The 15,378-nt window shown below is 36.1% G+C and overlaps 1 protein-coding gene across 1 annotated transcript in view; it reads right to left on the bottom strand.

Moving 5' to 3' along the window:
- Window positions 1–15,378, bottom strand: part of PIK3CB (phosphatidylinositol-4,5-bisphosphate 3-kinase catalytic subunit beta) — a 194,947-nt gene that overhangs the window by 52,110 nt on the left and 127,459 nt on the right. Inside the window, exons 12-13 of the mRNA XM_080798202.1 lie at window positions 14,659–14,709; window positions 1,863–2,051 (exon numbers count right to left, since the gene is read on the bottom strand). Coding sequence (XP_080654328.1) covers window positions 1,863–2,051; window positions 14,659–14,709 — 240 coding nt within the window. The remainder of the gene's footprint in view (window positions 1–1,862; window positions 2,052–14,658; window positions 14,710–15,378) is intronic.

Raw genomic sequence — 15,378 nt, 5'->3', positions numbered from 1 at the left:
CAGCATCGGGATTTGCCCTTAGTATTCTCTCTCCCCTCTTCCTTGTCCCTCCCCTACTTGCACGCTCTCTCTCTCTAAAATAAATAAATTAATCTTTTTTAAAAAAAGGAAAGAAACATTAAGCAAAAACTGGCTTTTTTCTTTTTTAAAGATTTGAGAGAGAGCGCACAGGCATGCTAGTGGGGGGAAGGGCAGAGAGAGAGGTTCCTCAAGCCCACTCCTCACTTAGCATGGTGGCTGAAGCCCTGGTGGATTTCACAGCCCATGAGATCATGACCTGAGCCAGAACCAAGAGTCAGTGGCGAACAAACTGACCCACCCAGGCGCCCTTCGTTCTGTTTTCTGACAGAAGACACAAGAAACCTCTCTGTCAGTATCTCTTAAGAGTACAGCAAGAAATTTCTTCTAATTCTATACAAAATAATAATATGATGCATTTCTTGGATAAGCAGTTAGGACTGGACACTATCCATTAGAAGCAAGCAAACATGCCAACTAAAAAAATGCTGATATTCTACCATTAAGAGGGTTCATAGAAAACTAACCTTGAATTTAAATAAGTAAGTGGTTAGAAGATAACTATGTCAAAACAACTAAATCTATACAGAAATAGTTCCTTTTCAGAGTAAGTAAAGTTCATATGGTCTAACTGTATAAACAGTTTAAATAAGGCACATTATAATTACGTAACATTATTCAAAAAATAGTTAAGTACTAGAAATAAACTCAAAACAAGTCCTTTCTAAACTTACAGAAGTAAAATATTAAAATAAAAAAATTAAAATGTGTATGATTAAAAGCATTTCTGGAAAACTTTAGAAAGTCATTATAGATTTTTACACCTGAAACTAATATAACACTATATGTTAATTATACTGGAATTAAAATTTTTTTTTAAATTTTAAAAAGTCATTATAGACTTGCTAAGACCAGAAAACCTTTAAAAAGATCAGCTGAATTCAGCCAAGTAAAGTGAACAGATTAGGTTAATATACCAAATGTATTCATTCTGATTAAAAAACCATTTCAAGGATCTTTCTGTAGAGGATTGATAACCAACTGAATTCAATAAATGTCAGTGCTTTTCGACAGGATTCCAAAATTAAATCAAGGAGCTAAAATTTGGTGGCTTTTTGGGAACAATCTTTTTTTCCTTTCTTTATTCTGCATAAAGCAAACATTCATCAATACTGCCCACCCAGGGGCGCCTGGGTTGCTCAGCAGGTTAAGCCTCTGCCTTTGGCTCAGGTCATGGTATCAGGGTCCTGGGATGGAGCCCGTATCAGGCTCTTTTCTCAGGAGGGAGCCTGCTTCCCCCTCTTTTGCCTGTCTCTCTGCCTACTTGTGATCTCTGTCTGTCAAATAAATAAAATCTTAAAAAAAAAATACTGCCCACCCAAAATGAATGTTAAAAACTGATCTAAAAGGTTTATGCTCTAAAATATTAGCTTCTAGAAATAGAAGTAATTTTCAAACAATACATATTCATTTTAGAACAGTCAATGCAAAGATTAAAGTCATTTTAAAATTAAAACTTTGGAGCTCACTGATGAATCTGTTAGAAATAATCCAGAACCTACTACATGCAGGCAGTAATTATAGATGATTACACCAAAAGCAATGTTTTAATTGTTCTTAGTGGAAGATATAGGAAACCCATCTAGAATCTGGGAATTTAAAATCTTGAACTTTCTAGTCTGTCATTTAGAGTATATGTAAGAGTTTAAAATCTGAAAACTTCTCTTATTATAGAAAGTTATCCAACCTATGGAGATATCCCTATATAAGAAAGGACAATTTACATGAGATCAACAAAGTAATATATGTCCCCAAAAAGAATTAGAAAAATTATGTTCTGTTACCTGAGCAACATCCTCAAGTTTATTCCACTTGATTGACAGCAGTAATTTTGGCAGTGACTGTGGGAAATTCTCTCTGCAATCTTGCCGCAGAGTCCAAATAAGATCCATTTCATTCTCACACAATTGAGACAAGGGATCCCTGTCCAAGATTTCTTTTAGTACAGCAAGGAACTTTTTTCCACCTCGACTCTAAGAAAGTAAAATTACTCATTTATTACATAATTTAATTCTATGAACATCACAGGCAAACACTTAGCAAAATTATATATAAGGAATTTATAAACAATTTATAAGCTTTAAAATAAGACACTAAAGATCTAATCCCTTAAAAAAAATTAATAAAGATGGACGCCATTTTCGTAAGTTGGTAGCATATTAAATTTGTAAGCTAAGGATGAAATAAAGTATTCTCCAAGAGTTCTAAAAAGGGGGTTTCCCCTTCCTGTTTCTTTAAAAATCCATGCAAACACTAGGTGGCAGAATTGCAATTTGGATTAAAAAGTCCTTTATTATTTAAATTGATTTTTTCTATCCTTCCATTTTAATTTTCAATTGCTATAAACAAATCAACAAAGACAAAACAAACATACTAGGGTTTTTTTTTTTTTTTTAAGAGTTTATTTACTTATTTGTCAGAGAGAAAGAAAGAGCAGAAGCAGGGAGAGTGGCAGCCAGAGGAAGAAGCAAACTCCCACTGAACAAGGAGCATGATCCTGGAAGGACCCTGGGTTCATGAATGACTCAAAGACAGACTGAGCCACCCAGACATGCCCGAACATACAAAGTTTAAAAAAAAAAAAAAAAAAGTGTACGTGTCTTGTTGGTTCAGAGGTATCAAAACCATTTAGATTAAGAACTGAATCCTTGGGGCACCTGGGTGGCTCCGTGAGTTAAAAGCCTCTGCCTTCACCTTGGGTAGTGATCCCGGGGGTTCTGGGATCAAGCCCCCAACAGGCTCTCTGCTCCGCGGGGAGCCTGTTTCCCCCCCCTCCCTCCCCTGCCTGCTTGTGAGCTCAGTCTGTCAAATAAAGAAATAAATAAAATCTTTAAAAAAAAAAAAAAAGAAAAAAAAGAACTGAATCCTGGCTAAAACTAAACATGAAACAAATATCATTACACCATTTTCTTCCCCAATCTGTACAAGAATATACTAAAATAATGAAGATGGCCCAATCTATTTTTTTGATCTAGACTCTGAATTGTAGTAACATTAAAAGAAAGAGATCCATTTCCCCATACTTAAAGTAGAACTATACTATTTAGGCCAAAATACATTAAAAATAAGAACAAAAACAAAACAGGGGCACCTGGGTGGCTCAGTCAGTTGAAGGCTGGACTCCTGGTTTTCAGCTCAGGTCATGACCTTAGGGTCAGAGATTAAGCCTTGTGCTGGGTTCCCTACTCTGTGGGAAGTCTGCTTGAGATTCTCTTTCCTTCTCCCTCTCTCCCACCCAAATGCACATGTGTGTATGCTCTCTTTAAAATAAATAAAATCTTAAAACAAAAACAAAAACAAAACCCTCTCCAGAATAACCTGGCAAGATTCTGTAAAAATGTATATTCTATTATTTACAATTTTGTACTTGATGTTTCTAAATGGAATTTCATATAAGCATTAAAATAGTCATGCTAATTTTCTAAAGTAATGAGGTTCAAAATAACACATATGTACAAAAGAATGGGGGTTATGATTATCTACATAGATGTCTATGTAGAAAATCTGAAAGAATCAACAAAAATATTATTGGAACCAATGCATAATTAAAGCGAGACTGTAGGACACAATTTAGTAAACAAAAGTAAACTGCTTTCCCATATATCAGCAATAAACAAGTGGTTTTTAAATTAAAAATCGAATATCACTTACATTAGCACCCAAAAATATGAAAACTTAAACTAACAAAATATGTACAAAATTCATATAATGAAAATTATGGATCTCTGATGAAAGAAATCAAATAACTAAATAGATATTCCATGTTCATGAATAGGAAGATTGTATATATGTCCAAAATTAGCTCTTCTAATGTAATCAAGAGATTCAATGCAAACTCCATCAAAATTTTGTAGATATTGACAAACTGATTCTTAAGTTATACGGAGTGGCAAGAGACCCAGAAAAGCCAACACAATACTGAAGAAGAAAAAGGTGAAGGACTGATACTACCCAACTTAGTAAAAATAAATGTGAAATACTAAACTATTAAACTCCCAGAAAATAACATAGGAGAAAACCTAGATGACCTGGGGTTTGGCAATGACTTTTTACATGTAACACCAAATGCATGACCCATCAATAAAAGAACTGATAAACTAACTACTTCATGAAATTTAAAATTAATTGCTCTGTGAAAGACACTGTCAAGAGAATGAAAAGACAAGCTACAGACTGGGGGAAAATATCTGTAGTTAAGACTTATCTGATAAAGGACTGTTATCCAAAATAAACAAAGAACTTTAAAAACTTAACTATTAGAAAATAAACCATCAAACTAAAATACCAGTCAAAGACCTGAACAAACACCTCATCAGATAAGATACAGGCACAGCAAAGAAACACAAAAAGATGCTTAAAATCCTAAGTCATCAGGGAAATGCAAATTAAAACAAAAATGAGATAAGACTACAACCTATTATAATGGTCAAAATTCAGAACACTGACAACACTGAATGCTGTCAAGGATGTGGAACAACTCTTATTCACTGGTGGCAGGAATGTAAAATACTACAACCACGCAGAGGAAGACAGTTTCACAGTTTCTTACAAACTAAACATACTCTTACCATACAATCCAGTAATCACGCTCCTTGGTATTTACCAAAAGGAGTTGAAAACTTATGCCCACAAAAAACCTGCACACAGATGTTCAGAGCAGCTTTATTCAAAACTGTCAAAACTTGGAAGCAACCAAGATGTCGTTCAGTGGGGTAAATGGGTAAACTGTAATACACAGAATGGAATATTATTTATCACTAAGAGGAAATGAGCTTTCATGCCACAAAGACATGGAGGAACCTTAATTCCTGCTAAGGGAAAGAAGCCAGTTTGAAAAGACTACAAACTGTATGATTCTTTTTTTTTTTTTTTGTATGTTTCTAAATTATACAAAACTTAGGTCAAATTATGAAGAAAATAAAAATAATAGTGGTTGCCGGGGTAGGGTGGGGGAATGAACAGGAAGAGGATAGAGGATATGCAGGAGAGTAAAAATACTCTGTATGATATGATAATGATAAATAAGTATCATTATACATTTGTCTAAACCCACAAAGCACACAACACCAAGAATGAAACCCAAGGTAAACTAAGGACTTTAGGTGATTATGATGTGTCAGTGTAGGTTTGTTTTTGGTAACAAATGTACTGCTGTGGTGAGTGATGCTGATAACGGGAAAGGATATGCATGTGAAGGGACAGGGATATATGGGAAATCTCTGTACCTTCCTCCCAATTTTGCTGTGATCCTAAAACTACTCTTTAAAAAATAAAATCTTGGGTGCCTGGGTGGCTCAGTGGGTTAAAGCCTCTGCCTTCGGCTCAGGTCATGATCCCAGGGTCCTGGGATCGAGCCCTGCATCGGGCTCTCTGCTTAGCACGGAGCCTGCTTCCCCTCCTCTCCCTCTCTGCCTGCCTCTCTGCCTACTTGTGATCTCTGTCAAATGAATAAATAAAATCTTTAAAAAAAATAAAAATTTAAAAAAAAACTTTTATTTTAAACACACACACACACACAGAGACTATGATTACAGTGGTTTTATATTCAGATCCTCAACCTAAAAAGAGTATGCTTTATTTTACAGGTTTGACTAGGTTTCTCTGAAAAGTTACCATCAAAAGTCATCGGAATTTGAAAATCAAACTCCTACACTTACACATCTTGAAACCTGTTACTGCAAACAACATAGAGTCTAAACTGTTCGTGTCAGAGAAACAGACCACTATTAAGTTAAATATGGCAAAAAGCCAACAAACCTACTGTAATTTTGTGAATCAAAATTAGACTCTACAGCCTACTGTAAGTAAATATCCTGAAGACCTAAGAGTAAACGAAGAGGGGAGAACAGAGGGTCAGCTGTATAATTGTACTATGATTGTTTACTGAGCTATGAAAAGCATAGCACTGAATAAAGCCAAGGTAAAAATAAACAACTACCAGAAATGTGGCAGGAAGCCCAAAGAAATCACAGAATCTTACATTCTTTTGCAAAACCCCAAATAATCAGTAATGAAAACTTAGACTGCACAGGGTAAATGGTGAATTTATACACCTGTTCAAATGCCTGAACTAAAATAATGGTAGAAAGCAATGAAGAGTAACATTCATATTCTCCTTCTTCATGCTTAGATTTTTCAAAATCATACACATATTATGATGTAATAATCATTACTAACTAAAATAAAACAAAGCAAATATACTTTGCTATAAGTACATCAAAAAATGACTGTGCTTCTTTCCTCTTCTAAATGGGGGATGTGGTTGCTGGTTTCAGGGGAGGGGAATGAAAGACTGGAAAACTCACTGGTCATATTTTTTTTTTTGAAAGATTTTATTTATGTATTTGGCAGAGAGAGAGAGAGAGTGCACGAGCACACAAACAGGGGGAGCAGCAAACAGAGGGAGAGGACGAAGCAGGCTCCCCGCTGAGCAGAGAACCCAATGTTGGACTCAATTCCAGGACCCTGGGATCATGACCAGAGCCAAAGGCAGACACTTAACCGACTGAGCCACCCAGGTGCCCCTCACTGGTCATACTTAAACTCAGCATGCTACCAGTATGCCTGCTGAGGACAGAATTAACTATGTGTGGCCAGACAAACTGACAAGAGAGTTACATGACTGGGAGATTGATTACAAACAGGGGATTAAGCAAATAAGCAAATATACTGTGGTTAACAGACATCTAGATTTCTCAATGTCAGAGAACAGAATTACAAATATTGAAAGGCAAAGGCTAAAAAAAATCCTGTAGTGGTGGACCTAATAAATTAAAAACATTGAGCTCACGTTTTTTAATAGATAAAGCAATACATCTCGGTGCTTATATATGCCCAAATATATGCAAATATATATACATTACCTAGCTGTTTTGTGAAAAGGCCTAGATACAAGTGCACGCCAATAGCAATGAGCATATACAGTGCCCAAATCTTGGATTCTAAATACTTTCCACATATGGAATCAGGACTCTTAACATGTAATATTAAGTGGCATACACACAATATTCCCTTCTACTCCTCAATTCTTCAGTGTATATTTCCTAAAAACAAGGTAATTCTCATACTTAACTAGAATCTGTTCACAAAAATCAGGAAAATAATACGGATATAGTTCTATGTCTAATTCACATATTCCATTCAATTTTTCCAGTTTTCTAAATAATGTTTGTTATAGGTCTAGGATCCAACCCAGGCTTAACTGTTGCATTTTGCTGTCATTTATCGTTAGTTTTCTTCATTCTAAAACAGTTCCTCTGTCTTTCCTTACCTTCACTGACTCTGATATTTTCTAAGAATACAGGTCAATTACTTTGTAGAATGTTACTCAACATGTATTTGCCTAATGTTTTGTCATAATCAGATTCCAGCTATGTATTTTTGGTATGAATACAATGAAGTGGTGGAGTGTGCCTCGGACAGGAGGCAAATAATGTTAATTTTTTCTATTGCTATTGATGTTAATTTTTTAAAAGATTTTATTTATTTATTTGACAGACAGAGATCACAAGTAGGCAGAGAGGCAGGCAGAGAGAGAGAGAGGAGGAAGCAGGCTCCCCACTGAGCAGAGAGCCCAATGCGGGGCTCAATCCCAGGACCCTGAAATCATGACCTGAGCCGAAGGCAGAGGCTTTAACCCACTGAACCATGCAGGTGCCCCTTGATGTTAATTTGTATTACTTCATTAGGATAGTGTCTACTAGGTTTTTCTGGGATAAAGTTAACAAGAAGTATTTTGTGGGCCTATTTTGAGACTAACCGTCCTGTTTCCCATCAAACTTTCACCCACTTGTTTTAATAAACATTTATTACTGTATCTTGCACCCAGGGTGCCTGGGTGGCTCAGTCATTTAAGCATCTGCCCCAGCTTAGGCATAATCTGGGGGTCCTGAGATGTAGCCCCAAATCGGGCTCCCTGCTCATTGGGGAGTCTGCTTCTGCCTCACCCTCTACCTGCCACTCCCCCCGTTTCTGCTTTCTCTGTCAAATGAATAAATGAAATCTTTTAAAAAACAAAACAAAACAAAACAAAAACAAATGTGCCAAAATGTTAACAGGTGGGGAAGCTGATGGAAGGCTATATGGGAATTCTCTGAATACATCCTGCAAATTTTCAGTTAAGTTGAAAAAATTTTTTAAATTTTTGATATTTCCTTCCCTAAAATTGAGGGCTGTAAAAACTCCAAATCATTCTCCTAAGAAAACTTCCTAGGTAGATTTCTAGGACTTGTGAACACTGGCTTAAGTTATCACATTTGCATTCTCCAAAGCCAACCATTAAAATTTTATGCCTGAGTTTCTACAATAGAAAATAAGATAAAATTATAATATGGATGTTTTAGATTAGAGCAGGGTTTCTAAACCTCAGTGCTATTATTATTTTGTTGTAGAAAGATGGTCCTGTACCTTGTAGAAATTTAGCAGATCCCTGAACTTTACCCACTAGATGCCGGGAACACCCTCACAATCAAGAAAACTCTAAACAATGCCAAATGGCCCACAAAGGGCAAATTAGCCTCAGGTTGAGGTCCACCAGATAAGAAGACAAAAACTGTCAATTCTATAATCATAATTTACAAGGATCACATTTTTCCTATTCTATAGACCCAAGATCCTTGGCACACAACGATTTTAAGAAATACCAACACCTATTAGGATGGCTACTGTCAAAAAACACAAGTGGGGCGCCTGGGTGGCTCAGTGGGTTAAAGCCTCTGCCTTCAGCTCAGGTCATGATCCCAGGGTCCTGGGATCGAGCCCCACATAGGGCTCTCTGCTCAGCGGGGAGCCTGCTTCCTCCTCTCTCTCTCTGCCTGCCTCTCTGCCTACTTGTGGTCTCTGTCTGTCAAATAAATAAAATCTAAAAAAAAAAAAAAAACACAAGTGATGGCAAGGATGTAAAAAACATTGCTTTTGTAGCTGGTGGGAATGTAAAATGGTACAACTATCGTGGAAAACAGTATAGCAGTTCCTTAAAAAAATTAAAAAGAAAACTACAATATGATTCAGCAATTCTACTTCTGGATGTATATATATCCTAAAGAACTGAAACAGAGTCTTAAAAAGATATTTGTATATTCATGTTCATAGAAGCATTAGTTCAGCATCGGGCTCCTTGCTTAATGGGGAGTCTGCTACTCGCTCTGCCTGCAGCTCCCCCTGCTTGTACGTACATTCTTTCTGACAAATAAATAAAATCTTAAAAAAAAAATGCAAGTTAAAGTAGTGTGACATCAATTTTTTGTCCAATGGATTAAAATACTAAAAGGGTTAAAAAGGTATTAAAAGGGTTGGAGGATATGTAAAATGATACTAACTCTTTCACAGTGTGGCTGGGGTTATAAATTTTAAGGTATTTTAAGGTACACAATTTGGCAGAATTCTTATTTAAAAAGGGATGCTTTTGATCTAATAATTTCACTTCAAAGAATCCATCCGATAAAATACATGTATGTAGGGGAACGTGGCTGGTTCAGTCAGTGGAACATGCGACTCTTGGTCTTGGGGTCAGGAGTCCCATGCTGGGTACAGAGCCTACTTAAATAGATAAATACATACATACATACATACTTTTAAAAACACAAAATACATATTTAAAGAAGTATCTCTAATATATTCATTACAACACTATTTTAGTAAAGAATAATGGGAAAGAAGAAAAACAAAAAACAAAAAAAACAAAAAACCAGGAGTATGTATGTTCAATAACTAATAGCTGCTAATAAATGTTGAAAAACTTTAAAAAGTGGGGAATGCCTGGGTGGCTCTGTCAGTTAAGCTTCTGACTCTTGATTTTGGCTCAGGTCATGATCTCAGGGTCCTGGGATCGATCCCTGGGGGACAGGGGCTTTGTACTCATTTGGGAGACTACTTGAGATTTCTATTCCTCTCTCACTGCCTTTCCCACTGCCTCTCCCTCTGCTCACACTGTTACTCTCACTCTTTCTCTAAAATAAATAAATCTTTTTTAAAAAGTAAATAAAAAGAAGAGCGCCTGGGTGGCTCAGTGGGTTAAGCCTCTGCCTTTGGCTCAGGCATGATCTCAGGGTCCTGGGATCGAGCCCTGCATCGGGCTCTCTGCTCAGCGGGGAGCCTGCTTCCCCCTCTTTCTCTGCCTGCCTTTCTGCCTACTTGTGATCTCTCTCTCTGTGTCAAATAAATAAATAAATAAATAATCTTTTAAAAATAAATTTAAAAAAATAAAAAAGTAAATAAAAAGAGAGAAGTGAACCTCTGAAAGAGACAAAATCCACAAATGCATTAAATTAAAAAGAAACTATATATATATATATATCTCATTAATTTTTTTAAAAAAGGATATATTATATATAAAGGTATGTAAATCCATATATTGCATTAGGATTAGTACCTATAAGCTACACTCCTGACACAGTTATCTCTGAGGATAAAAAGTAGATGGCAGTTATAGGAATAACTTTAATTTCTGGTTTCACTATTTATTAATTGTACTATGCCCCCAATTTTTAAAAAAAAGGCACATCAAACATGGGCGAGAATATCACATCCTTAGTAAGAAGGAAACCTTCTGATTTAAGTGAGGGAGCAGTAAAAAGCATAAGAGAAGTAGTAAAAATTGTCAGTTACCCTTCTAATACTTGGGATCAATATAAAGACTAATAAAGGGTAACAAAACGAGGAATTAGAATGAAGATATCCTTATATAACTATTATCTCTGAAACCTAAAACTGTAATTATCTGTTTTGGTACAGGCTTATTTTATTATACCTCACAGATACTGTGCTATATTTTTTACAAATTGAAGGTCTGTGGCAACCCTGCATCAAGCAAGTCCATCAGCGCCATTCTTCCAACAGCATTTGCTCACTCTATGTCTCATTTTAGTAATTCTCTGAATATTTCAAACTTTCTCATTATTATTATACTTGTCACAGTGACTGGTGGTCAGCAATCTTTGCTGTTACTACTGTTAATTTTTTGGGGTGCCATGAACCATACCACAGAAGATGGCAAACTTATTAAACATTGTACCCATTCTCATTGCTCCACCAACCAGCTGTTCCCATCTCTCTCTCTCCTAGGGCTTCCTCATTCTCTAAAACACAACAATATTGATATTAAGCCAATTAATAACCCTACAATAGCTTCTAAGTGTTAGAGTGAATGGAAGAGTTGCACGTCTCACACTTTAAATCAAAAGCTGGAAATGACACAGCTTAGTAGGAAGGCATGTCGAAAGCCAAGACAGACAAAAGCTAGGCCTTTTGTGCCAAAAAATTAGCCAAGTGGTGAATGCAGAGGAAAAGTTCTTGAAGGAAATGAAAAGTGCTACTCCAGTGAACACATTAATGACAGGAAAGCAAAAGAGACTTATTGCTGATATGGAGAAAGTGTTTGTGGTATAGATAAAAGATCAAACCATTCCCTTAAGCCAAAGCCTAATGCAAACAAGGCCCTAACTCTCCCGAAGTCCATGAAGGCTGAGAGAGGTGAGGAAGCTGCAGGAGAACAGTTTGAAGCTAAAAGAAGTTAAGAGGTTTAATATCTCCGTAACATAAAAATGCAAGGAGAAGCAAGTGTTGACACAGAAGCTGCAAGAGGTTGCCCAGAAAATCTAGCTAAGATCATTAATGAAGATGGCTACACTAAACAAGAGCTTTTCAATGTAGATGAAATAGCTTTCTATTAGAAGAGACTGCTATCTATGACTTTCACAGCTAGAGAGCAGAAGTCAATGCCTGGCTTCAAAGCTTCAAAGGACAGATGGACTCTCTTTCTGGGAGCTAAAACAGCTGGTGACTTTAAGGTGAAGCCAGTGCTCAATGACCACTCCAGAATCCTAGGACACTTAAGAATTATGCTAAATCTAGTCTGCCTATGTTCTATATATGGAACAACAAAGCCTGATGGCAGCACGTATGTTTACAAAATGGTTTACTGAATATTTTATGCTCACTACTGAGACCTACTGGTCATAAAAAAAGATTCTTTTCAAAACATTAATGCTGACAATGTTCCTGATCACCCAAGAGCTCTGATGGAGACATATAATGAGACTGATGTTGTTTTCATGCCTGCTAACACAATATCCATCCTGTAGCCCATGGACCGAGGAGTAATTTTGACTTTCAAATCTCATTATTTAGGAAATTTATTTCATAAAATCAAAGGTACATACAGAGTGATGCCTCTGATGGGTCTGGGCAAAGTAAACTGAAAACCTTCTGGAAAGGATTCACCACTCTAGATGCCATTAAGAACATTTTGGATTCATGGAAGAGGTCAAAATATCAATATTTACAAGGAGTTTGGAAGAAGTTGATTCCAACCCTCACAGATGACTTTGAGTGGTTCAAGAACTTAGTGGAGGAAGTAAATGCGGATACGGTAAAAACAGCAAGAGAACTAGAATTAGAAGTGAAGCCTGAAGATGTGACTGAATTGCTGCAATTTCATGAAAAAACTTGAACGGATGAGGACTTGCTTCTTATGGATGAGCGAAGAAAGTGGTTTCTTAAGATGGAACATACTGCTGGTGAAGATGCCGTAAAGACTACTGAAATGACAACAAAAGATTTAGAATATTACATAAACTTAGTTGAGCAGCAGCAGGGTTGGAGAAGACTGACCTAATTTTAAAAGAAGTTCTACTGTGGGTAAAACGCTACCAAAAAGATTGTATGCTGCAAAGAAATCATTCATAAAAGGAAGAAGAGTCAATTAATGCAGCAAACTTCATTGTGGGCTTAATTTAAGAACTGCCACAGCTATCCCAACAATCTTCAGCAACCCCAACCCTGATCAGTCAGTCGCCATAAACATCAAGAACTTCTATCAGCAAGAAGATTACAACTTGCTGAAAGATCAGATAATGATCAGCATTTTTTAAAGTAAAAAGTATTTTAAAATTAAGGCATATACATTGTTTTTTAGGCATAATGCTACTGCACACGTGACAGACTACAGTATCGTGTAAACCTAACTTTTATATGCACTGGGAAACCAAAAAACTCACAACTAATGCTATCATGATATTCCCTTTATTGCAGTGGTCTGGAACAGAACCCACAGTATCTTCAATATAACTGATGGACAAATTGGTAAGTGTATACTTGTAATAAACTTCTTTTATTTCACTAAAGAGAAGTGCTCGAAGTATTTATAGTAGATGACTTGCACTGCAGGACTATGGATATTTTTGAGAACTCTAAGGGCAAAGTAGAAGACACCCTGGGCCAGACATTTCTCCAACTAGCCAACATAAAATAGTGCTCTGATTCTGTGTAAATGATAAAAATATACATTATCTCCATTTTGCCACCTGGCCTCTCTATTATTGCCAATTTTTTTTAAGATTTTATTTATTTATTTGACAGACAGAGATCACAAGTAGACAGAGAGGCAGGCAGAGAGAGAGGGAAGCAGGCTCCCTGCTGAGCAGAGAGCCGGACGCGGGACTCGATCCCAGGACCCTGAGATCATGACCCGAGCCGAAGGCAGCGGCCTAACCCACTGAGCCACCCAGGCGCCCTATTATTGCCATTTTATGTAAATAAAATGTATGCTCTATACTGAAAACACATAAAAATTGTAAACAGGTTAACATTAAAAGAGAGTATCAGATTAGACTCAGCAACGTCTTAAACTATTTTAATAGTCAAAAAATTAAGCTAAAAAGTATAAGTGATAGAAATATTACAAATATTGTAAACTAAACAAAATAATCTATTTTGTAGTCTCTGGTAAAAATGAGAGGCATAGTGTCTATGGCAGAGACTGCCGTATGTCCCATAGTACTCTTTCTGCTCTTCCTTTATTAACTAGGATCTCTTATTCTTAGCCAAGCACATGCCTGGCCAACTAAAGACTATTTCCAGCCTCATCTGTGGTTAAAATATGGCCATGTGACTAATTCCTGCCTAATAAGATGTGAGCAGCAATGAGGCATATTAATGATTTCCTCAAAAAGAATAGGTGTGGCCTCTATTCTTGCTTTTCCTGTTCCTGCTGGCTGGACCATAACAATATGAGAAGCTGAAGCACTAGTATTTAAACCATGAGACAGAAACTACATATTAACAAGACAGAGCACCAAGATGGAAGAAAACTGGTTCCCTAGCACTGTAAATCCTGACCTGATTATATCTGCTGTTACAGGTGAAGACGAAAGAAAATTACAGCCTCTTCATTCAACTGAATAATATTTACAAGAACAGTACTGTTACTCTATGAGGAGGTGCCACGGCATCTCTTAAAGACTAGCTACTGAGGGCACCTGTCTGGCTCAGTCAACAGCACATCCAACTCTCGATCTCAAGGTTTGTGAGTTCAAGCCCCAGGTTGGGTGCGGAGCCAACTTAAAAAATAAATTAACTAAATTAAAAAAAAAAAAAAAAGACAAGCTGCTAAGCCTGTGCTTATATCAGAAAAGGGTTTACCATTGAACACAGAATACCTACAAACAGCTGCCATTCAACAAAACATTAGTATGTACATATTCACATACAGTCTGTAAGTCATCAGCATAAATCAGATGAAGGTAACTAAAAATGAGCACAACGTTATAATAAGAAAGGGCCATTTAAAATCTTGATACTTACTGATACATTAGCACTGTCACTGCTTGCAATCTCAGCTGCCTTCTCAATTATCTGTTAAAAAAAAGTTTTAAATTAAATTCTGGTGCTTGTATTTGTAAAATTTTAATTGTAAACGATTATAATTGTACTTAGACTACAAAAAACAACATAGGGTCTGACATTTCTATGCTTTACAATGTAAACATCAATTTTAAATGCAAAATGGTATTATGTGGTGATTCCCAATCTTCAAACTCCTGACAACTGAGAGTCAATGGTACTGTGACTCCTAGGGTACACTAGCATTGTCTGTAGATAAAATAAGCAATGGCTTGAATATGTATGTGAAAGAATTCCTTGGTATGTGAAAGAATTTTAAATACAGGTAAGTATTTTTTGATTAAGAAAATGCAAAGATATGTAAGAATTACTAAATAAGTAAGTTTTTCTCTTTTGTCATTTTTTTTCTAAATTAACATAAAAAAGTAGACTATCAGGGAATAATCTAAAAATATCTTTTTAATTTTTTTACTTCAAAGGGAGCTCTGATTCTTAAAAAGATGGGAAAATCAGTGGTTAAAGAATCTGAAGATTTATATCCAGTTACTGACTTACATAATACTAAATGAATAATTTAACTGTATCCTCAAATGTAAAGTGTAGTGATAACTCTTATCCTATTTCATACAGTTTTTATAATGACAAAATGAAATTAGTTATTAAAATTATCAATAACCATAA

The sequence above is a fragment of the Martes martes genome, assembly GCF_963455335.1.
Source record: "Martes martes genome assembly, chromosome: 1".
In the NCBI taxonomy this organism is placed as follows: Eukaryota; Metazoa; Chordata; class Mammalia; order Carnivora; family Mustelidae; genus Martes; species Martes martes.
This window is presented reverse-complemented; position numbering and strand designations above follow the sequence as displayed.